At 40.9% G+C, this 23,082-nt stretch overlaps 1 protein-coding gene and 1 pseudogene across 1 annotated transcript in view; one reads left to right on the top strand and one right to left on the bottom strand.

Moving 5' to 3' along the window:
- Window positions 1-23,082, top strand: part of PRMT7 (protein arginine methyltransferase 7) — a 48,306-nt gene that overhangs the window by 899 nt on the left and 24,325 nt on the right. Inside the window, exons 2-4 of the mRNA XM_054579282.1 lie at window positions 2,055-2,220; window positions 4,997-5,033; window positions 17,814-17,963. Coding sequence (XP_054435257.1) covers window positions 2,126-2,220; window positions 4,997-5,033; window positions 17,814-17,963 — 282 coding nt within the window. The 5' untranslated portion in view covers window positions 2,055-2,125. The remainder of the gene's footprint in view (window positions 1-2,054; window positions 2,221-4,996; window positions 5,034-17,813; window positions 17,964-23,082) is intronic.
- On the bottom strand, window positions 11,673-12,976 carry LOC129075252 (guanine nucleotide exchange factor C9orf72-like; annotated as a pseudogene).

The following is a 23,082-nucleotide window of genomic DNA, read 5'->3' as shown; positions in this document are numbered from 1 at the left end:
AACTTAAGCTAAGCTGATTTGTCCACTGTGCGTGACAGTCTAAGTCTTTCTAATGTGATGAAGTGCTCTCTCCTTACGCCCACCTAAATCTTACCCATCTTCTAAGCCTTCCCTGAACATTCAGTGAGATGTGGTCATTTCTTTCTACCACAGCATTTGTTGGACACAGTTTTTAAAAGCATGTTACAGATTCAGGTAGTTCTAGATACTCTGCGTTTTTACCAGAAATAGTAGCATATGAGATGTAAAGAGCTAATTTAGCAGTGGTTTTCAAACTAGGTTGTAAACCATTTGTGAGTTATGAACTCAATTTAGTGGCTCATGATCAATTAAAAAATAAAATAGGATAAAGTATATGAGAGCCTTGCCCATAGGAAAGCTAAGTATGTACTGTTTTGTGAAACTTGTACGTTATATGTGCATGTGTGTATGTTTTGTCTCAGCAAAACATACATTTCTTACGGGGGTTGTCAGAAAGATTGAGAGTGCTGGATTAGAGAGTAGATAAACTGGGATTGTAGAAGTAGAGTTTTACTGAAAGACAGATTGACTACTTTGAACCAGACTAGTGACTGCCTGAGTCTTTTCAGAAAAGTGTTTCCCATATTCTGGTATAAGAATCAATGTTTACTTAGTCTAGATAATTTGAAAGGAAATTCAGTAACTCTTGCTAATAAAATGCCTCAGGAATATTTAGGGGACCTCCACAAAAAAATGATCAGATTTCTTGAAGATGGATCAGTGTTTAACAAGAAATGAAGGGGCATATGGAACACTTGCATTCTGAGTGGTAAGAGGGAGGCCACTGGGAGAACTCATTCCTGCTGAGAAGTGCCTTCCGACTTTGAGCTGTGGTGTTCCTCTGTCTCTCAGAAATAGACCTCTTTGGGGGGAAAGACCATGCAAGGCATTTTATCTGTCTGGTAGTGGCACTCTTATCTGAAGCAGAATTTTTTTTTTTTTTTAGATGAAGGTTTTTTGAAAACTGCTCTTAAAATTAAGTACTGGGTAGATAAGTAATTTTTATAAAAAATAATGACAATGTCATGAACACCTGTATTCCCACCACCCAATTTTAAGAAAAGAATATTACTTTTAAAGTCTCCTGTGTGGCTTTCCTTGATCTCATCTTTTTCCCTTTCTTCTTAGAGATAGCCACTACCCTATTCCCTGCTCTCTTTGTGTGTGAGTGAGTGTGTGTGTGTGTGTGTGTGTGTAAAGACTATTTTTAGAGAGGGGAAGGAAGGGGGAGAGGAAAGCCTCAATGTATGGTTGCCTCTTGAGTGCCCCCTACTGGGGAGGTGACCCACAATCCAGACATGTGCCCTTGCTGGGAATCAGACCCGTGACCCTTTGGTTCACAGGCAGGTGCTCAATCCACTGAGCCACACAAGGCAGGGCTCCTTGCTCTGTGTTTTCGTGTGATACGTGAATAATATATTCTGTTTTGCATAGTTACACATTTAATATAAATGTTACCTTATTATATGTATTCTGTGATTTGCTTTTGTGTGTGTGTGTGATTTGCTCCCCCCCACCCAACCTTTTATTCCTGGGATTATCCATGTTTGTGTATAGCTGTGACTTACTCGTTTAGATGTCAGTTTTCCTAATTTGTTTGAATTGCTCTATCTTTGTATTTTCTCTTAAACTAAGTGTTTAGTATCCCTAGGTAGTATTGGTGGCACGACTTTACCACCATCCCAATCTCTTTGTTCTTTCCTACTAGCCCTTTCATCTGCTTTATTTCCTTTCTCACCTGCCTTTATTTGAGGCTATTCCCAGATGTACCTTTGAAACCCATTTGACCCTTGTGCAATCACTGAGGACTGCTGAAGTTTCCTCATAGCTCTATGAACTTAAGTATTACAGTTTTTGATGTTGTATGTGCAATATAAAACCAGGTAACTTGCTGGAAAAATGAAAATATTCATTAACAAATATTTTTAGTGGCTTTGACCTTTTTTATCAATTTCTTTATTTCTTTTTTTCCTTTTGTTTTCTTGTCTTAACATTTTTTTTCTTTACATTATTGGGCATTATTATCTGATTAGATTTCTGACCATCTGACCTGTCCACAAGAAGTAAGCTGGCAAGTGATGAAACTGAGGAGCTGATTGGCACCATGAAAGTCTTTTGCGGGCGGGCCAATCCTACCACCGGATCTGTGGAGTGGCTGGAGGAGGATGAGAACTATGATTACCACCAAGAGATTGCCAGGTAATGAGGGTTTGTTCACTGTTGGCTGCAGCTGGGTGGGGCACTTGATCTCAAAGCAGATGCCTTGGGATCCAATCTGATTGTGTAATAAGATATCACCCAGTGCTTCTGGGTAGGTGTTAGTCCTGAGCAGGTATGCTCAGCCGGGTAGGTTTGTGTGAGAGTTAGGCTGAGTCATACCTGTGTGCGGGGGAGTCAGAGGATCTATGTAACGGAGCAAAGAAATCCCTAGGTTCAGTAATAGCAGTAGAGTTTATGAAAGTTAATCATTTACTTGAGTCACTTAAATGGTGACACACACTTCTCATATGGTTAAAATCTCCTGAAAAATTGAAAAATGCTTTTTTGCTGTGGCTGGTGTGGCTCAGCAGAGTAAGCCCTGACTTGCGAACCAAAAGGTCTCCAGTTCAATACCCAGTCGGGGCACATGCCTGGGTTGCAGCTGGGTTCCCGGTGGGGGGCACGTGAGAGGCAACCACACACCGATGTTTCCCTCCCTCTCTTTTTCCCTCCTTCCCCTTCTCTCTAAAAAAATAAATAAATAAATAAATAAATAAATAAATAAAGGTAAAAATGCAACTGAAATGCAAAAGATTTGTGCAGTGTGTGGAGAAGTTGCTGTGACTGATTGAACATGTCAAAAATGGCTTGCAAAGTTTTGTGCTGCACATTTTTCATTGGACGATGCTCCATGGTTGGTTAAATGAGTTGAAGTTGATAGTGATCAAATCAAGACAATAATTTAGAACAATCACCATTTTACCACGTGGCAGATAGCTGATACACTCAAAATATCCAAATCAATCAAGTTATTGGTGAAAATGAAAAATGTGTCTTTTATTTTACAGAAAAACTAAATGGGCTCTTTGGCCAACCCAGTAATAATAATATGTTTCAATGTAACATGTGTCTCATCATAATACCCATATCTTAATTTGATGCTTAAATGAAATACAGTATCTGGTACAGAGTAAGAACTCAAAAATATTTCTTTCTAAACATTTGGGACAATATTTTCTGAGTGATTGAGGTGTTAAACAGAAGATAAAAAGGATTAGTTCACATTTTGGAACAATCACTGAGAGCAGTGTGGAAAGTGAGTCGGAGGGAGCAGACCCTTTGGGTGGACATTACAACCCCAAAGCAAAGACAGTGGCGATGGGGAGAGGAGGAGACAACTTCGGGGGAGCTGGAGTTTGATAACTCATAGGATGCAGTGATGGAAGGAGAGAGAAAATTTAAGAAGCATTGAGATCTTTGGGTAGAGTGACCAGGTGGATGGAGCTGTTGTTTCCTGTGAGGAAGAACATAGGAGGAATTGGGTGTCCAGGAGATGCCAGTGGACAGATATGTAGATCTGGACGCAACTTGGAATTGCTAGAGTTGAAACAAGGCTCTCACAGATGGTGTGCAGTGAGAATGGTAGAAGGCTGAAGGAATCCTGGAATAGCTGAGGAGGCAGGAAACCAGGAGGGAATGGCCAGGTCACAGAAAGTAGAAAGTACGGACACAGGAAGAGGGAGTGTCCAACAGGGCCAGCGAAGTCCTAGATGTTAGCAATGGGAGTGAGCTGGTGGTGCTGGGGGAGAGTGATGTCAGTGGAGTGGTAGGGAGTGAGTGGGTGATGAGGCAGGGAAGATGGGGAGTGAAAGTGCCTCTTAAAAGGTGGAGAAACATATACAGGACCAGATTTCATCTAAATAATCATAGGAGGGTTCAGATGTAAAAACCTTGGCGTGCCATAAAAGAACCTTGTTCTTTTAGTGCAGTGCTTCTCAACGTGTGGCATACGGATTGCCTTTGTTGCAGTTGCCTGGAACACCGGTTCAGGTGCAGATTTCTAGACATCCAGCCTAATCTGGATCAGAATCTCTTTGTGTGTGCTGGGAATCTGCATTTAAAATAAGCTCTGCTGTGATTCTGATGTTGACCTGAAGCTGAAGGTCCCTCTGTTTAGCTGGAGTGCCTTACCTCACACCTGGAACTCTTAGAAAGTATCTTTGGGCTGGGCCTGCTGAATTCTGAGGACTCATCCTCACCCTGCTACAGGTTTTCAAATTTGGAAATTGCTATGGTTGAGAGAATGAATCATCAACTCTCCCATTAATACTCTGTAGTTTGGTAAACTCAGTTTTTCCTGATGACGAGTCATAAGAAAAAGTGCTGGGCACTTTCTCCTTAGCTTTACATGCATGATTATCTGAATGTACAGATATACGTAATATTATGTAAAGTATTAGACAAATTGAGTCTTGAGTTGCTGTGGGGGAAAAATGTATGATGTATAACATGATCAGTATGTTAGTGGCTTTGGAGTTACTGTGACAAGGCTAACTACTAGAGGATTCTTAGGTCTGAGGTTCTTTGCTGAAAATAAATATTTGCCTGAGATTTTTTATGTAGTACCAGAGAATTACAGCATACAGTTGTCAACATAAGAAATTCCAAACCTGTAGAGGATTTTTATAAGAGGCCAAACTGATGACATGTGCCAGGGAGCAAGATCTCAGATGCTCCAGAGAATAAGTTTTGCAGCTTCTTCTCTGCATTTGAAATTGAGGAGGGAAGGAAGATTACATGGAGGTGGGAAAAAGCAAGGTGTGAATTGGATTATACAATAGCTAAAAACCCCCTTTTTTGTCCACATAATTCTATTGAAATAGTTTAAAATCTGCCTGGGTGTTCCATCTGATTTAAGAATGCATTTATGTATATGTGAATATGCTCATATTGTTGGTGTTTGTAGAGGTTTCTGACCTGTCTTTTTGTTTTTTAGATCTTCTTATGCTGATATGCTGCATGACAAAGACAGAGTAAGTATTAAAGGAACCCATTATCTTGATGTGTGGTTTTGAAACCTTGTATTATAGATGGGTTAAAAACTCCCCCTGGCAGGGGGTGAGGGGGCGGGGTGGGGATGAAACTCCCAGGATGTTAGAATAATGCTGAGAGTCAGTATGGGGTAGTGGTTGGGAAATCAATCAGGAGGCTGTTCTAGCTCTGCTCTTGACCTAAGTGTGAACTTGGAGAAGCCAGGGGACCTCTGTGGTTTGTTAGGATTTAAAATAAGTGGGAAGTACTAGCTGATCTCTGTAATCTCCTGTAGATAAAAATTCTCTAATTACATGATATTACCTTGTATAGTCAGTTTGTAATTTAAAAATAAAATCCCTAGAGGTCACTGCAAACTGTATTTTGTAAAGCAAATTTGGCTTTCATTGCAGAATTACATTTCAGCTTTCCTCTTTTCTTCTTCTTTTATCTGAGTTTTCTTGTTTGAGTTATGGTGTTGTGAAGTTAGCAACCCAGAATTTCCTGGTCTACCAGAGTGCTTGACTAGTCGATCTTATCTGGATGGTTTGGAAGCTGGGAGGCTTGAAGGAGAAGGATGCAGGAGAGTTTAAAAACTGAGCAGTACAAGGCAGGAGAGGGATTAAGGCATGTGGTAGGGTTGGACATGAGGCTGTGCTGATGTCTCGTTCGCCCAGCCCTGGTTCACTGCTCAGCCTGTGTTGTGGAAACCCTGTGACAGAAAGACCTTCTTAAGCATCATTAGTGTGTAGGCACCAGGCGCCTCCCTCACTTTCAGTACATTCCTGAGTGCCTTTGATGAACCGTTGGGGGATTATAGAATGTGGAATGAACATCGTTCTTGGCTTTTGACTACTCTTCTCCAGCTCAAATGGTCGTAGTTTCTTATTAGACTCTTGGGGCTGTGAGACTCTTTGGTTTTGGTATTGTCTACAAAGAGGGTCCTTTTGTCCCAGCTTCTAGGGAATTTGGACAAATGGCATTGCCATCCATCCAGTCAGCCAAGCCAGAATGATGGCACCCTTTTTCTCATTTGAACCTGCAGTCTGTCGTCAAATTCTATGCATCTGTCAACCCAGCTGCCCTCTCAGCCCTCATTTACTGGTGTTGGACCCCTGTTCCTTCCTTTACACAGCAGCCCATGGTTTCCGCAGTGCCAGTCTGACCATGTTACTCTTCTGCTTTAACCTTTCAGTGGCCTCTCATTGCTTCTGGGATAAAATCCAAACTCTGCCGAACATTCGTAGCTCCTCATTATTTAACCCTTTAATTCCGCTCTTCCTCCCCAGTTCTACTTAAAGGCAATGGATCAGAACTTGCTGGTTAGTGGCAGAGTCAAGATAAACATACTTCTCTGTACTTGTGCATGGAGCCTTACATTTTGTTGTTGTTTTAGAATAACTGTCATCCCATAAAACTGTCTCATGCCTGTTTGCAGTCAGTCCCAGTGCCCACCCCAGCCAACCACTGATCTACTTTCTGTCTTTATCGTTTTGCCTTTTCTAGAAATTTCATATAAATGAACTTATTTGATATATACCTTAGGTGTCTGGTTTATTCTATCATACTTTTGAAGTTCATATTGAGTATGTATTAGTATTCATTCCTTTTTATTGCTGAGTAATATTCCATTATGTGGATATAAATACTGTAGTTTGTTTTTTCACTTACCAATTGATGGACACTTGGATTGTTTCCAGTTTTTGGCTATTTTGAATTTTGAATAGTTGTACTGTAAGCATTCACATAGAAGACTGTGTGGAAACATATTTTTATTTCTTTTGGGTAGATCTGTAAAAGTAGAATTGCTGGATCCATATGTTAAATGTGTATTTAACATTGTAGTTTTTATTTTCATTTTTCTAATGACTAATGGTGTCAAATATCTTTTTTTGTGGTTATTTGGCATCTGTATATCTTGGTGTAGTTTAGTTATGAACATAAGTAGACTCTTAATAGATGCTGCCCAGTTACTTTTTGAGAGGGTTCTGATTTCATTGTGGTTTCTTCAAAACCGGATAATTAAAAAGTATAGCTAATTTAATGGGTGTCATTAATTTGAAGGGAATGCTGACCCTGTTTTACTGCTCAGGATGCTGCAACTTGTTCCCCTTCCCTCCTCATATAGTTATCATTTTTGCTAAATCAGTATTCAGTGTTTCAGTAGACAAGTCACTTAAACTCTATACCTCTTTTCTCATCTGTAAAATAGGGATAACAATAGTACCGCCTGTTAAAGGTTTGGTATGAGGTAAGCACACTATAAGTGTGTGTGCTAGTTAAAATTGTATGTTTACTTTATTAGGACTATATAAACACTATTCACAGTTGAGCTATATGGTATACTCTAATTACTTTTCCTTTCTTGTGTAACTCTTGTTAATAATTACCTTATTTTTGTTTTGTTTTCTATTTACACATCATTCTTTTTTATTTAAGTCCTCAGCCTTTAAAAAAAAACTGATTTGAGAGAGAAAGAGGGAAGGTGGGGGGGGAGAGAGAGAGAAACATCGATTTATTGTTCCACTTGGTTGATTTTTGTGTGTGCCCTGACCGTGGGTCTAACTCACAACTTCGGCAAATTGGGACAATGCTCTAACCAATTGTGCTCTAACCAGTTGAGCTGTCTGTCCAGGGCTTACACAGGATTGTTCTATGCCCAAAGTTTCCCCAACTGTCTGAATTTCCATTCAGAAGGAAAGTCCAAACAATCAGCTATTCTGTCAGTTTATCTTCGGACCCACGTCCCTGGTGTCATTTTGATCTGCTCCAGTCTGGACCGGCTGCTCTCCAGACCTGCTGTGTGTCTGTCAGCCTGATATGCTTGTTTATTGTTCTGTAGATTTACATCACTTCTCTTTTGGTGTTGGACCCTCTGTTTCCTGTGTGGTTAACTCTCTTTTTGATGAAGCACACCCTTCCTCAGTTTCCTGTGAGAGGTGGGGGCAAGGGAGGTAAGGTTTTCAACATTTGCTTATCTAAAAACTTTTTTTGACCCTTACACTTAAGACTTAGGCTGAATGTGGATTCTTGTTTGGAAATCACTTCTCTTCAGAATTTTGACATTACTCCATTTTCTTGTAGAATTCAGTGTTGCTATTTCAAGGTCTGGTACCATTCTTATTTTTAAAAAAGTTTATATAATAAAGAGTGGAAATACGAAAGAGCATAAAATGTATATGTACAATTTAAAGAGTTACAATAAAATAAATGTTCATAGACTCACCACTCTGCTTAGGATAAAGAATGTTACCATTAATCAGAACTCCTCTATGTCCCCCTCAGTTGTGTTCCTATCCCTGCCTCGAATTTTTTACTATCTTCAGTTTTTTAATCAGTGACTGTCTTCACTTTTTTAAATTAGTCATTCCCTTGCTTTGCTTTATAGGTTTATCATCTACTATGTATTCTTAAAAAATAAATTGGTTATTTTGCCTGTTTTTGAACTTTATATAATGGAGCCATACTATATTTATTCTTTGTGACTTTGAGATTCATCCATTTTGCATGTAGCCGTGGTTTATTAATTTTCACTGCTGTGTGGATTCCATTGTGTGACTGCATCATTACTTACACATTCTTATGTTGATAGACTTTGGGGTGTTTCTGGCTTCTTGCTGCTTAAACATTTCAGTACATGCACTTTGGTGCACAAGCACACTTTCTTATAGGTTGCATATATTTAGGAATGGAACTACTGTCTATTAGGTGTGTTTATCTTGACCAGGTAATGCCAGATTGTTTTCCAAAGGGATCATCTAGTTTACATTCTCATTGCATGTGTTTGATAGTTCTTGATGGTCCACATCCTTAATCAGTATTTGGTATTAACCAGTTTTAACATTTTTGACAATCGGGTGGTTTTAAACTAATCAGTAGTTTTAACTTGCATTCCCCTGATTACTACTGAGTATGAACTCTTTTCACTTGTTTATTGGCTAGTCCTGTTTCCTCTTTTATGGCTTAGTATTATATAGGCATTCTTTATATATTCTGGGTAATAATCTTGTCAATTATATGTATTGCAGGTGTCTTCTCTTAGTTTGTGGGTTGTTTTTTCATCCCACAAGTTCTTTAATTTAATGCCAAACTTGTATTTCCTTTATACGGTGGTGCTTTTTGTGTCTTGTTTAAGAAACCCTTCCCTACCCTGGCTGGGTAGCTCAGTGAATTTAGAGCATGGTCCTAATATGCCAAGGTTGTGTGTTTGATCCCTGGTCAGGGCACATAGAAGAATCAACCAGTGAGTGCATAGATAAGTGGAACAACACATTGATGTCTCTCTCCCCCCACCCCTCAAAATCAAGAAATAAAATTTAATTTTTTTTTTTTTTTTTTTAGAGCCCTAGATGTCTCCTCGAGGAGACTCAGTACATAGATGAGATTTTCCTAGGCTCCCTGGGGAGCGAGCAGGGAGGGAGTCCTGGGTATTCCAGCTCCAGTAACAAAATTCCCCACAGGTCTGTGGAACTTAACCAGACAACTTTTCGCTTCTCTCCCTGTCTTTTAATAGAGGAAGAGCAACTTACAGCTGCTTGATTCCCTGACAGTTTCCTCTGGGTCCTTTCTTGACCTAGTACATTTCTGTCTCATCTATTATCTTTAATCCAAAGAAGGTTTTCGATGGTCTAAAGAACTAGCTAGTTCCACATCACCCATTCTCCCAAGGTCCTCAACCTGTGGTTCTTCGAACTCCAGGCCTTGCAGACAAGATATGCCATGGAGATGTGGATGAAGCTTCAGAGAATTCAGAATGAATTAAAAGTACAAGAGTTTATTTGGGGAACCTGGTGTGATCACTGTCTCCGATAGGGCAAGAAAATTGTGTGCATAAAGTTGTACACGTAGGTCAAGACCATTCTGTAAAGGACCTTAGTGGGGACTGAAGAATCACTGTCCTGAAGGGAGTCGAGGTGCTGGTGTGCATGCGTACCTATGAGCATGCAAGCTCTCGAGGGAAATGCTGCATCTCTCAACAAAACTGGCTATTAAGAAAGGATGGACAGCAGCCCTGACCTCCCAGGAGTAGACGGGGGTGGAAGGGGAAGATGTTGAGCTCCAGTCCCTTTCCCCAATCTTTTTTTTCCCCAAAGATACTTTATTGAAAATTCTCCTTCTAGGAGAAAAGATATGTAGCAATGTTTACACATGCTTTAATAAGTTATTTTACTGTACAACTTGCATTCTATATAATAATACAATAAACTAGCAAAAAATATGCCCGCAATTAAACAATCTATCATAAAAAGAAAAACAAACACTGAATACAAGGCACAACAAGGTGGTATGTGCACATCTTTTCATGCCTGAGCTACAGAGCATCAGTCATCTAGTTCTGTGTAGGTGAAAATCAAGATGTCCACGCCTTTCCTATTAGATATGTGAAATGCTGTTAGGACTTTTCAGAACAGAACAGAACATATTCTTGGTTAAATTTGGGTAAGGGTAGAGAGGCTCTATCACTTATATCCATTATAAATATTTTTCCCTTTTATGTTACTTCTACAGTCTTAAATTAAAAAAAAAATTTATGCTCACATATACTACTACTATGTCAACTCTGTTCTAGTACAGAATTATGTTAATCAGTTATTTTATAGCCAGCAAAGTTGTCCAAGCACATTAAGAATACAAAATAAAACTGGCATTTCTGCCAAAGTAACACCTAGTAAACAGCATGTCAGTAAAGTTTCTCCTGCTGTTCCTCATATGTTGTGGGCAGACACATAGCAACAACTTCAAAAATATTCTCAGAAATTTAAAAAGACAAGATACTATTCTCTATTCCTGAGAAAAGATATTAGTATATTCTCTATTTAATAATTTTGGAGTTACAACAATTGCCAAATGAAGGTGAGATTATATAAGAAGAGAACAAGATAACAATGACTGGCTAGTGAAATCCAAATTTATTCCAAATAATTGTATTTTTCCAAGGGAAAAAAAGACACATACGATAAATGTTTCCACTTGGCTCAAAAATAATGAAAATTAATTTTAAAACTTGGCAAGAACGACTAAAACATAAAATCCAATTTCCTATATTTTCTTTGACAGAGCTTAACAAACAAACAAACAAACAAACAGAAGCCATCCTGACTGTGGTTCATCACAATTAGGACACTGACATTTCTCTCCAGCCTGAATCTGAATGACGAAGTCTGCAGAGTAGGATCTAATTACTAATTTTAATGAAACATCTGCTTGAACAATATTTTCTTTCTAAAACTTACCCTAGGTTCAAGTTAACTACCTGTATATAGAACTGAAATTATTTAGATGCTGTAGTTTTCAGCTGATTGCAGCCATATTTCAGTTATTCCATATTCTGAGAAACCAAAAATGGGAAGTCCACTAGTATTACATCAGTGGAAGCTAACAAAGATTTCACTTTGATATGTGTAAACCATGAGGCCTAAGTTTCAAAAAACAGAAGTTGTGGTCAAGCTTCTAGCCTATTATATCTTTCTAAAGATAGAATTAATATTTATTATAATTGACAACTGTTGTGTAACTAAGTATGACTGCCACTGCTGAGTAGAACTCGGGGGTATGATCCCAGGGATAGATGTGTGCCATGCCACTGAGCTACTTTAGTAGCAATCATGATTGTGACAAAATATATTTAGTAAGTTGCTTATTTAAAAAGTCATTAGAACATCTCGTTCTTGTACACTGGTATAGAAAGGTCTTCCAAAGATAAATGAGTGTAGGCCTGGTTTAATTTGCTCAGCTAGAGCCATTATTATGTTAAGATCGCCCTCTGCTGTTAAGTCAAGGTCTATCTTCAGGTTCCAAAGAGATTTAAAGGGCCTTTTTTTCCTTATGTGTATCATCTATATATTTTACTAGTGTCGAGGGTTTTTCTGTGAAGGACAAGTAGAAGCGGTGCAAGGAAAGTACTCCTGAGAGATAAACCAGGTTTCAAATGAAAGACCTGATCCAGGAAGGCTTTTACTAGTGTGTCTTTGTGTAAAACATCTTGAAAAATATTCAAATCAGGAGTGAAGTTTCTGTCTGTGTAGATGACAGAATCCTGAGCCATGTTGCCTTCTGAAGTGGCTCTCTAGAAGGGTCCGCTGTGACCTCATGTATCTACGCTGATTCTAAATATGTTCATGACACGGTGGCATCTGCTTGACGGTGTTCACATCCACATCTATGTGTGTGCTGGGATAGGGGCCATACATAGCTTGCCGGAAAGATAGCACAAAGCTTCCAGTTGAATCCTTTAGCACGCCTTGGACAAAGAGCCCTGACTCGTAATTAAAACGATGATTCTGCTTCACATAATCTGGAGCATTTTCTCTCTGCTTATTTGCTGCATTCTCTGCACTGCAACCTACTACGACAGAACAGCCACAGGTTTGCAAGTGTGAACTAATGGCATTGAGAAGAAAGCCTTCATGACAACTGTCACTGATACCATCATCACTGTATCAGCAAGACCTGTTTTTCAGGAACACTGTGCGATTTCATAGAGGAAAGCAGTTCTATTACAGGAATTTCTTCTCCAGTAAGCATTGGAATAATACCTTTCCTTATGCACCCATATCCATCCTTTCCAGATAATGTGTGTTAATCTATCAACATACACTCTTGTGAAGTGGGGGAAGCTAAGTTCTGTCTGTGGAAGTATCATTAATAGTCCATGTGGGCTCCTATCCCCATTCCAGTTTCCATCGAAGATTTATGAAACAATAATTACTACCCGCCACTCTGCATTTTGAAGGATTTCTCCATTTAGGGTGTCGTTGGCAAGAAAAGTTATTTCTCCATTGCAGAGAAGTACCTGTTCTGCCTTCGGAGCCCTAGTGTGTCTTACTCTAGGACCAAGAATATTGTCCCAGTGAGCAAAGGTAGCTGCTAATAAACATGATTCACCACTTAAAACAATCTCTGTCTTGGCAACAGCTGGAGATGGTGGAGAACAGAGAGTTGACATCATTATGTCCCAACTGTCACATTATCCAAATGCTCCCGGGATATCCACTCACCACCACCTGCCCCTTTCTCCAATCTTAACAGGCAGCTGGAGTCACCCCCTCCTAGCAAGCAGCCCTCACCCGCAGGTAAATGACACTTCTGGGAACCTAAGGAACAGGTCAGAACACCACATGATCTGGAGAACTTTCACTGGACAGGGAACTTGGTGGGAGAAAGGGACAGACTGAAAAAGACCAGTGTCAGAGAACATTTTCACTTCTGCCCTGTTCCTGTCCTTGGCAAGATTTTTAAAAGTTGTTGCTGATAGATACAATTTCAATTGATTTGATTTGGAATCCTGTAATCTTAGTTCTCTTAATTCGAATAACTATCTGTAGGCATTTTGGGTTTTCATTATAGACATTCATTTTATCTGTGAAAAATAACAATTTTTTTTCTAGACCACATCTCATTTCTTCTTGCTCTAATGCTGCGATTTTCAACTGATGTGTTACAAGAAATTTTTTAAAAAGATTTTATTTATTTATTTTTAGAGAGAGGGGAAAGGAGGGAGAAAGATTCATGTGCGACAGAACATCGATCGGTCAATTGCCTCTTGCACACCCTCAACCGGGCACCTGGCCTGCTATCCAGGCATATGCCCTGACTGGGAATCGAACCAGCAGCCTTTTGGTTTGCAGGACGATGTTCAACCCTCCGAACCATACCAGTGAGGTCAAGCAAGAATTTTTAAAATATGCAATACTTGATTATTTAGTTAGGGTCACTGACTCTTTTTCCCATAGATTGTCACATGAAACAATGACAACAGCCAACACAACAATAGCCGTTTGGTGTGATGAATCAAAATTACACTTTTTTGGGGGTCAGATCAGCAAAAAATATTTTTTGGTGTGTGCCATAGAATTTAAGTAATTAGGTTATGTGTGCCATGAGATGAAAAAGGTTGAAAATCACTGCTCTAGTTGGGTAGAATGTCCAATTTAAAGTTATCTGCTTCATCTTTTTAAAAAATTTATTTGCTGAAAAGTTGTTCATGGTCTCCTTTAATCTGTTTAATATCGCAGCATATATATTGATATTACCTACTCTGCTCTCACACCCCACCTTCCTTCCCAGTTTTTGGTTATTTGTACTTGTTTCTGTCCCTTTACATTTTTTTTAACTAGCCTTACGAGTTCATTGATTTTATTAGTCTTTTGAAATAACTTTTATCCTTGTTGATCTCTATATTTGTTTCTTAGTTCTTTAATTTTTTTTCTTTATTATTTTTACTCATCACTTATTTGGAGTTTATTTTGGTAGTCCTCTTTCTAAATTTTTGAGATGTATGCTAACTTACCTCATTTTTTGGTCTTTTCTAATACATTTTCCTCCAAATATTGCTTTAGCCATTCCATGAGTTTTGATATGTAATTTTTTTAAATTATTCAGTTCTAGATATTTTCTGATTCCCTTTTTATTTAAGTCGTTTACCTGTGAGTTTATAATTTTTTAAATAGTTATTCTTTTTTTAAAAGGATTTTATTTATTTTCAGAGAGAGGGGAAGGGAGGAGGAAAGAGAGGGAGAGAAACATCAGTCAGCTGCTTCTCACATGCCTCCAACTGGGGGAGCTGGCCAGCAACCCAGGCATGTGCCCTGACCGGGAATTGAACCTGTGACCTTTTGGTTCGCAGGCCAGTGCTCATTCCACTGAGCCATACCAGCCAGGGCTAGAATTTCTTAATGTTCAAAAAATTTTTTTTTCTTTTTTAAATATATATTTTATTGATTATGCTATTACAGTTGTCCCACTTTTTTCTCCCCTTTATTGCCCTCCACCCTGCTCTGCACTACCCGCCTAACTCCCCCCTCCCTTAGTTCATGTCCATGGTTTGTACATATAAGTTCTTTGGCTTCTCCATTTCCTATATTATTCTCAACCTCCCCCTGCTGATTTTGTACCTACTATTTATGCTGCTTATTCCCTGTACCTTTTCCCCTGTTCTTCCCTCTTCCCCCTCTCCTCTGTTTTACTGTTCATAGTTTTTTATCTTCTTTCTCTTAGATAAGTGCTTTTCACATTTTATATAATAAGGGCTAGGTGATGATGAACTCCTTTAACTCTGCCTTATCTGGGAAGCATTTTATGTGCCCTTCCAGTCTAAATGATAGCTTTGTTGGATAGAGTAATCTTGGATGTAGGTCCTTGCTTTTCATGACTTTGAAAACTTCCTGCAGTCCCTTCTTGCCTGCAAGGTTTCTTTTGAGAAATCAGCTGACAGTCTTCTGGGAACTCCTTTGTAGGGAACTGTCTCCTTTTTTCTCTTGGTGCTTTTAGGATTCTCTCCTTATCTTTAATCTTGGGTAATGTAATTATGATGTACCTTGGTGTGTGCTTCCCTGGGTCCCACTTCTTTGGGACTCTCTGAGCTTCCTGGATCTCCTGGAAGTCTGTTTCCTTCCAGAGGAAGTTCTCCATTATTTTTTCAAATAAGATTTCAATTTCTTGCTCTTCCTCTCTCCTTCTGTCACGCCTGTGATTTCAGATGTTGGGACGTTTCAGGTTGTCCTAGAGGTTCCAAAGCCTCTCCTCATTTTTTTTGAATTCTTGTTTCTACCTTCTGTTCTGGTTGAATGCTTATCTGTTCCTTCTGCTCCCAGTCATTGATTTGAGTCCTGGTTTCCTTCCCTTTACTGTTGGTTCCCTATATATTTTTCTTTATTTCACTTTGTGTAGCCTTCATCTTTTCCTCCATTTTGTGACAATTCAGTGAGCACCCAGATTACCAGTGTTTTGAACTGTGCATCTGATAGGTTGGCTGTCTGCTCATCACTTAGTTCTATTTTTGGAGCTTTGATCTGTTCTTTTATTTGGGCCATATTTTTTTATCTTGGCCTGCCTTAGAAATCATTGGAAGAGGTGGAGCCTTAGCTATTTGCCAGGGTGGGGCAACCCAGGTCACTGAGTTGTGCCACTGTCTGTGTGGGAGGGGTCTGAGAAGGAACAATGCGGCTTGCTTGGTTCTCCACCGGCTTTCAGTCACTTCCCCCACTACCTAGGAGCAAATTGGGCCCTTCTGGTGCTGATGCTCAGATGGGTGGGTTTGTGTACATTCTAGGACCCCGTGGGTCTCTCCAACGGACTCTTCTGTGAGGCTGAGAATTTTGCCTGCTGCCGCAACCCCCACAAACCTCTGGTTTTTTACCTCCAGAGGTTTTGAGGCTTTCTTTTCCTGCATTAGAACTCTGTATTGGGTGTTCTGTCTCGCTCCCCAGCTATTCCTCACACTTTATCCACATGCAGATGTGGGACCGCCCAGCCTGCCAACTGCCGCATTGCCTGCCTGGTCCTCCAGCCACAACCTTACCTTGTGTCTTCTCTGCCCCGGGTGCCCATCTCTGCCCCTCCTACCGGTCTGGCTGAATGTTTCTTCTTTAGGTCCTTGGTTGTTGGACTTCCATACAGTTCGATTTTCTGGCAGTTCTGGTTACTTTTTGTTTTTAAATTTGTTGTTGTCCCTTTGGTTGTGTGAGGAGGCAAAGTGTATCTACCTACATCTCTATCTTGGCTGGAAGTCCTTTTTTCCCCTGTAGCTATATTTTTGTTATTGAGATGTGTAACTTGATTACACTGTGGTCAGAGATTATTGCCCTTTTGATACTGGCTCTGTATTAGTTATCTACTGCTGCATAACAAATTATCTCAAAATGTAATGGCTTAAAACAGTTATTATCTCATAGTATCTGGGGGTCAGAGATCTGGGTTCCACTTCGCTGGGGCTCCTGGGTTTCCATCTCTCATAGGCTGTGATCAAGGTGTCAGCTGGTAGGATAGTTGTCTCCAGGCTCACCTGGGGGTGGCTCCACTCCCAACTGTGTGAGCTCCTAATATTCTGTATTAATTTTCTAGGTCATCAGTACACTTAAAAAGAGTTACAAATATCTTCCCATGATTTTTAGTTATTGTCAGTGGAAAGTATTTATTCAGCCAAAATCTTACAAATGGAAGATGTATTTTTTAGGTCACTAAAGACCAGAACTATAAACCTTCATGATACAAAGAAATAATTTCCTGAGGGCAGAAAATACATTTTAGACAAGGAACCTGTATAAATTGAAGTCCCGTAAGGAAATCCAAAGCCACATTACATATTTAACAGAGGGAATTGCTTATATAGGTGTGGGAGAACTGGGAAGCAAATGAGAGGACTGAGATAAACTTGTGATAGGAAGAGCGGGAAGCAGTTACCTTGCCTCAGGCTCAGGAAACAAAGGGAGAAGATTGAGGTTGTCAAAATCTAGAAGCTTGGAGGAAAGGTCCTGTGGAGCTGGTGCTCAGATATCTCAGAGGGATCTCTGTTCCAGTGCTGCTGCCACTCCCTGAAAGCCTCTGAGGCTGTACGGGAGCCCTGGCAGGAGCTGGCTTCTGGAACCAGCTGCTATGCCTGGGAGGACACCGATGAGGGCAGCAGGCAGACGGGAAGAAACAACCTCTTTCCCTCCTACCTTCCAGTCACCTGCTAGATCCTTCTTGTCTGTACCTAACAGCTGGAAAAAGGAGAAGGTATTTCCAGAGCCCCAGCCCCAGTATCACTAAGCAGACTATGGAAGAGTAGGCATGGGGGGGAGAGACAATCACTTAATAAAGGGCAAGAGGCTGATCCAGTGCTTTGGTGGTCTCACAGCCTGCCCTGCTCAGCCAGCCAGTGCTGTTCCTCCAGGGTCAGAAAGGCCGTGAGGTCATGACTCACACTGCTGCTGCCAGGTATGACTCCAGAACTTCACAAAGCACCTTTCTACTTATTTATAATAACTAGTATGAAGTGACAACTGTTTCTCCCTTTCTCTTAGAATATAAAATACTACCAGGGTATCCGGGCTGCTGTGAGCAGGGTGAAGGACAGAGGGCAGAAGGCCTTGGTTCTCGACATTGGCACCGGCACAGGACTCTTGTCAATGATGGCGGTCACAGCAGGTGCTGACTTCTGCTATGCCATCGAGGTAAGCCACACTCATCAGGTGTGTGTCCTGCTTCTTGTGTGGGAAGTCCGTTACGCCCCTTGCACTTTGCATGTCCGTTTGTTCACAGACATTCTTGGAGTGCTCATTCTGTCTCAAGCACAGGGCCAGGTTCTGAGGATATAGAACTGAATCAGACACAATTTCTTCCTATAGGAGCACATTTTCTCCTCTGAAAATGGTAACTCTCACCCTGGCCAGAATGGCTCAGTTGTTTGAGTGTTGTCCTGCAAAGTGAAAGGTCGTCAGTTCAATTCTCTGTCGGGGCATATTCCCTGGTTGCCAGTTTGGTCCCCTTTTGGGGCATGTACAAGAGGCAGCTGATCGATGTTTCTCTCCCTTTCTTTCTCCTTCCCTTTCCTCTCTCTAAGAATAAGTAAATAATATATTAAAAAAACAACAACAACCCAAAAAACAATAGTTCTCAGCCTTGGCTGCATGTCAGGTTCTCATGACCACTGAGATTTAAAAAATACTGATGCCTACGGAGGGGTAGGGGAAGGCCGAAGGAGGAAGAAGGTATAGGAGGGATAAGTGGTAATGGGGAAAAATACAATAAAAAATGAATTGTTAAAAAAAATACTGATGCCTAACTCCCCCTCCTTGTCTCCTCTTCCAAATTTTGATTTAATTATTCTGAGATGTGGCCTGGGTATTGAATATGCACCAAGGTTGAGATACACTACTTTATTTTTTTTTTTTAAGATTTTGTTTATTTAGTTTTAGAGAGGGGAAGTGGGGGAGAAAGGGAGAGAAACATCAGTGTGTGGCAGCCCCTTGAGTGCCCCCTACTGGGGACCTGGCCTGCAACCCAGGCATGTGCCCTGACTGGGAATCGAACCCAAGACCCCCTGATTCTCAGGCTGGTGCTCAATCCACCAAGCCACACCAGTCAGGGCGAGATGCACTACTTTAAATGTCCCTACAGAGCCAGCTATTACTATGTTTATCAATAGTTTGGCAATCTGCGATTTCTTTCCCATAATAAAACATTAAACATTTTATCTTTCTGATAATGCAAATAATACATATCTTTATAGAAAATTTGTTAAATATAAAATAAAAATAGTGTGTTAATTCAAAGTTAACCATTGCTAAAATTTAGTGTCTATTCTTCTAAGCTCTTGGGGCAAAATTTTGTCCCTATGGTGATTGAGTTGCAAATAACAAAGTCCACATTAACCGTGGCTTAACCAAGGAAGAAGTTTTTTGCTTTCTCACATGAACTTTGGAAGTCAGCACTTCAGGGTGTTCTTCCAAGATTCCTTTCATGTGCCTGCCCCACCATCTCTACAACGTGGCCCTCATGATCACAGTCTAGAAAGGCGGACGTTTTCAGCTTGGGAATACTGTGGTATGTTTAGGGACCACGGTTATCCAGAGTCTCAGCAAAAGGTGTCATGATAGACAAAGCCATCTCCAGGACCTGAGTGCCACAGTGGAGTTTTAACTGTACTATCTTGAGTTAGGTGTTTGTGGGTGTTTTAAAAGATTTTTAAAATTATTTTTAGAGAGAATGGAAGGGAGGGAGAAAGAGAGGGAGCGAAACAGTGATCAGTTGCCTCTCGCACAGCCCCAACTGGGGACCTGGCCCGCAACCCATGCATGTGCTCTGACCAGGAATTGAGCCAGCGATCTCTTGGTTCACAAGCCGTGGTACTTAATCCACAGTGCCACACCAGTCAGCGTTCGAGTTAGGTGTTCTTAACCTAAGACGAGAATAATGGGCTTCAGATCTCCTTGAAAGTCCCGAGAATTGTATGCGTATGTACGTGTGTGTGTGTGTATGTGACTGTACAATTGTCTCAGGATTGCATAAAAAGGATTAAAAGCTACTTCTTGGCCTTTTGGGGAGTTCTCAAGGTTTTTGAGCAGATACGTAGAAATCTGTTTTAGGATGATTGCCTTGATATCTTCAAGTAGATTTTATTATCAATAAAGAAACTAAGACGAGAGGTTAAAAATTTACTCAGGTCTCATAGTTAAAAACTAGGAGAGCTAGAATTGCTGCCTTGGTCTTCGGGGTCCTAATTATGCTCAGTCTACGGCCATACCACCCTGAACGCGCCTGATCTCACCTGATCTCGGAAGCTAAGCAGGGCCCGGCCCGGTGAGTACTTGGATGGGAGACCTAATTATGGAGCTCACTCAACAGTGATAGCTTGGGGAGGTGGGGGGGTGCGGTGTTGTGTGTGTGTGTGTGTGTGGGGGAGAGAGTGTTAGTTTTCTAATGTGAGTGTCTGGTGTTCGAGGGGGCAGTGATGCCATTGACTTGGGAGAGGAACTCAGAGGAAGAGGCTTACTTTGTGGGAAAGAATGGCATTTCATGGTGGATATGTTAAATATGTATGGACTACTGATGAGAAATAGAGTGAGAACATGTTTATTTGAGAGAATTGATAGGACTGTGCTCTTGGGTTTTCCAGATTCCCATCTCATTTAACTGAATTTCTGATTCTGTCTTGCTGCTCTAGCCTGTGATTTCTGTGGCAAGTGCTTAGAAAACAAAGCATGGTCCTGGCTTCCTCACTTTTTCCATTTTAAGAGCAAGAAGAACTTTCCCAGGAATCTCTAGCAAACCTCTCCTTGGCTGTCATTGGCCAGAAATAAGGGCAATTTAACTTCCCTTATCCCTGGCAAGAAGGATTCAGTTGCCCTTAGACCAGACAGAGGCACCACTTGAAAGAAGGTTCCAAACTGATTTGAGGGCAGGGGAGGACACAGAATGATGTTTGGAAGCCAGTTTTAGGTTTCACTCCAGGTAGTATTTTGCATAAGATCTTGAGTGCTTGGTGGCTAAGGAGGTGGAGGCTATCAGTGGTCAGAGCCTGAAGGGTCAGTGGACCAGATGAATATGTTAACAGGTGGGAGGGCTGAGGGTATGGCATGAGCTTGTGATACTTTTGGGGTGGAGGCAAAGTGATTGGCGAGAACGGAGGGTTTGAGGCCCTCAGGCTACATCTAAAAACATCAAGCCAGATCCTAGAAATAATTTAAAACAGATTGTGAAGATAGTTCGCTTTCTTTTTTCTCTAGCTAAGCACACAGGTATTCTGTAAAAAATATACAGGGTCCGGCAGAAGTTAACACCTGCTTGACTATGGTTGGTGGGGTAGTAATATGGGTATAATAATTTGGGTATAATAATTTATAGTTTTAATTTGAAACTTTCACCTAAAATGTCATATGGTGTGCTTGAGTGTGATATTGTTCTGTTACAAAAATACATGCTAATGATTTTTTAATAAAAGATTTTATAATAAAAAGGGGTGTTACTTGTGCCAGACCCTGTATATTTACACATACAAGTATATAGAACAAAAAGCATGGAAGCCTTGCCCTGTTCCGTTCCTGTGAGGATGGGTGCTTGGCCCCTCTGCTTCCTCTCAGGAGGAGCTCGCCTTTGCAGGGGCCAGCACTCATTTCCACCCCCCAGCCCCTACTTGCACCCTGGGAGCACAGGGAGCTCACTACTTCCTAAGAGGAAATTCCACTGTCAGAGTTGTTCGTCAGCTACTTCCTCAAAATGTGCAGACTCCAACACCTGTCTCCTCCCCAAGACCAGATGGTACCGGCCAAGGCCGTGAGGTGCTGAGGACCGAGGGGACCCTGCAAAGGAGGCCTCTTGGCCCCGGTGTCCTGGAGAGACCTTGATCCATGGCAATGTCTGGACAGAACCTCTGTATAAAGTCTTTCACTCCTGTAACAGAAACTCCAGAAGCAGCAAATCTTCCAGTTAATACTGCACAAATCCAGGGAAGTCTTTTCAGTATTATTAGCTCATAACTGGAAATATTTGAAAGCCTAAATGTAATGAAGTCATAAAAATAGCCACCCCCCACTTGTACTGTGCCAGTGCTGTGCTAACCCCTCTACACTGTTGGCACTGACCACAACTGTAATTATATACTTATTTGTATCATTCGTGCATTTAATATCTGACTTCCCCATCAGACTCAAAACCCCTCCAAGCAGGAAGTGTGTCTTGCTCCAGGATCTCAGTCCCCAGTGGCTGGAACAGAACACACAGGAGCTGCTTGATAAACATCAGCTGAAAGAAGAAAAGCATGAACAAAGCCATATTTTATTGAATCCATACAATAACCTAATGAAGTACATCATTACCCTTATGCTGTAGATGAGGAAAGGGACACAGGTACAGTAATAAATCTGAGCACTACATGCCAGGTCCTAAGCTAAGAGCGTTGCTCAGATTATTGACTCCTAACAGCACCGGTATTATCAGGTTTTATCTCTACAGGGTCCAGCACAAATAACACCCCTTTTCATTATAAAATCTTTTATTACAAAATCATAAGTATGTAATTCTGTAACAATAATACACTCAAGCGCACCATATAACATTTTAGGTGAAATGTTCAAATTGCTGTCCATCTCATGTGAGACATTCATGTACTCTGCCAGCCACACTCAAGCAGGAGTTAATTTCTGCTGGACCCCATGTGTGTGTATGAAGGATATAACATCTCTCCCTTGACTATAGTAAAAGAAGTGTGTGTTCATGGCGGAAAATGCAGAAAAAGACGTAAAAAAAAGGAAATCTTGTCATTTTGGAACCAGTATCAGCTGTTATATTTCCCCTCTTTGTGTGTGGCTGCACATGTGTCTGTATGTTTTAGGTCCTAACATGGCTGAAGCTGTAGAGTCTAAATTGAGCAGGCTGGAACATAGGAATTGGAGGGGCTTATGTTTAGGGACATGCGAAGCGTTCAGGGAAGACTTCTAGAGAGGGGTTTCTGTACTGCCCTGGAAAGTTGCATTTGCTTTGGCCAGTGGGGTTAGGACAGGGAAGACTCAGGTTTGCCTGGGAATAGTGATTGTGGCTGGGAGTATCAGTTGTCGGGGGGATGGGCTTTGGGGGAATGGTGGGGGCAAGGGGAAGCAAGGTGGTTCGTATTATGGAGGACATTGAATACCGTAAGAAAATATAAGTGGTGTCCTGCCAGCATTGGATTTGGACAGTTTTGCTCACACTTGGGTCTAACATAGTAACAGTCTCTCTTTCATCTAGAGAACATTGGACACATCTTGTCACAGGTCACAGATCTTTGTTTTGTGAGGGGAGTCCTCTTCCTTGTTC

Source organism: Pteronotus mesoamericanus, unplaced genomic scaffold, assembly GCF_021234165.1.
Source record: "Pteronotus mesoamericanus isolate MK-2021 breed Mesoamerican mustached bat unplaced genomic scaffold, CSHL_Meso_final contig_52, whole genome shotgun sequence".
NCBI lineage: Eukaryota > Metazoa > Chordata > Mammalia > Chiroptera > Mormoopidae > Pteronotus > Pteronotus mesoamericanus.
Note: the sequence above shows the minus strand (reverse complement) of the source record. Positions and strands in the feature narration are given on the sequence as shown.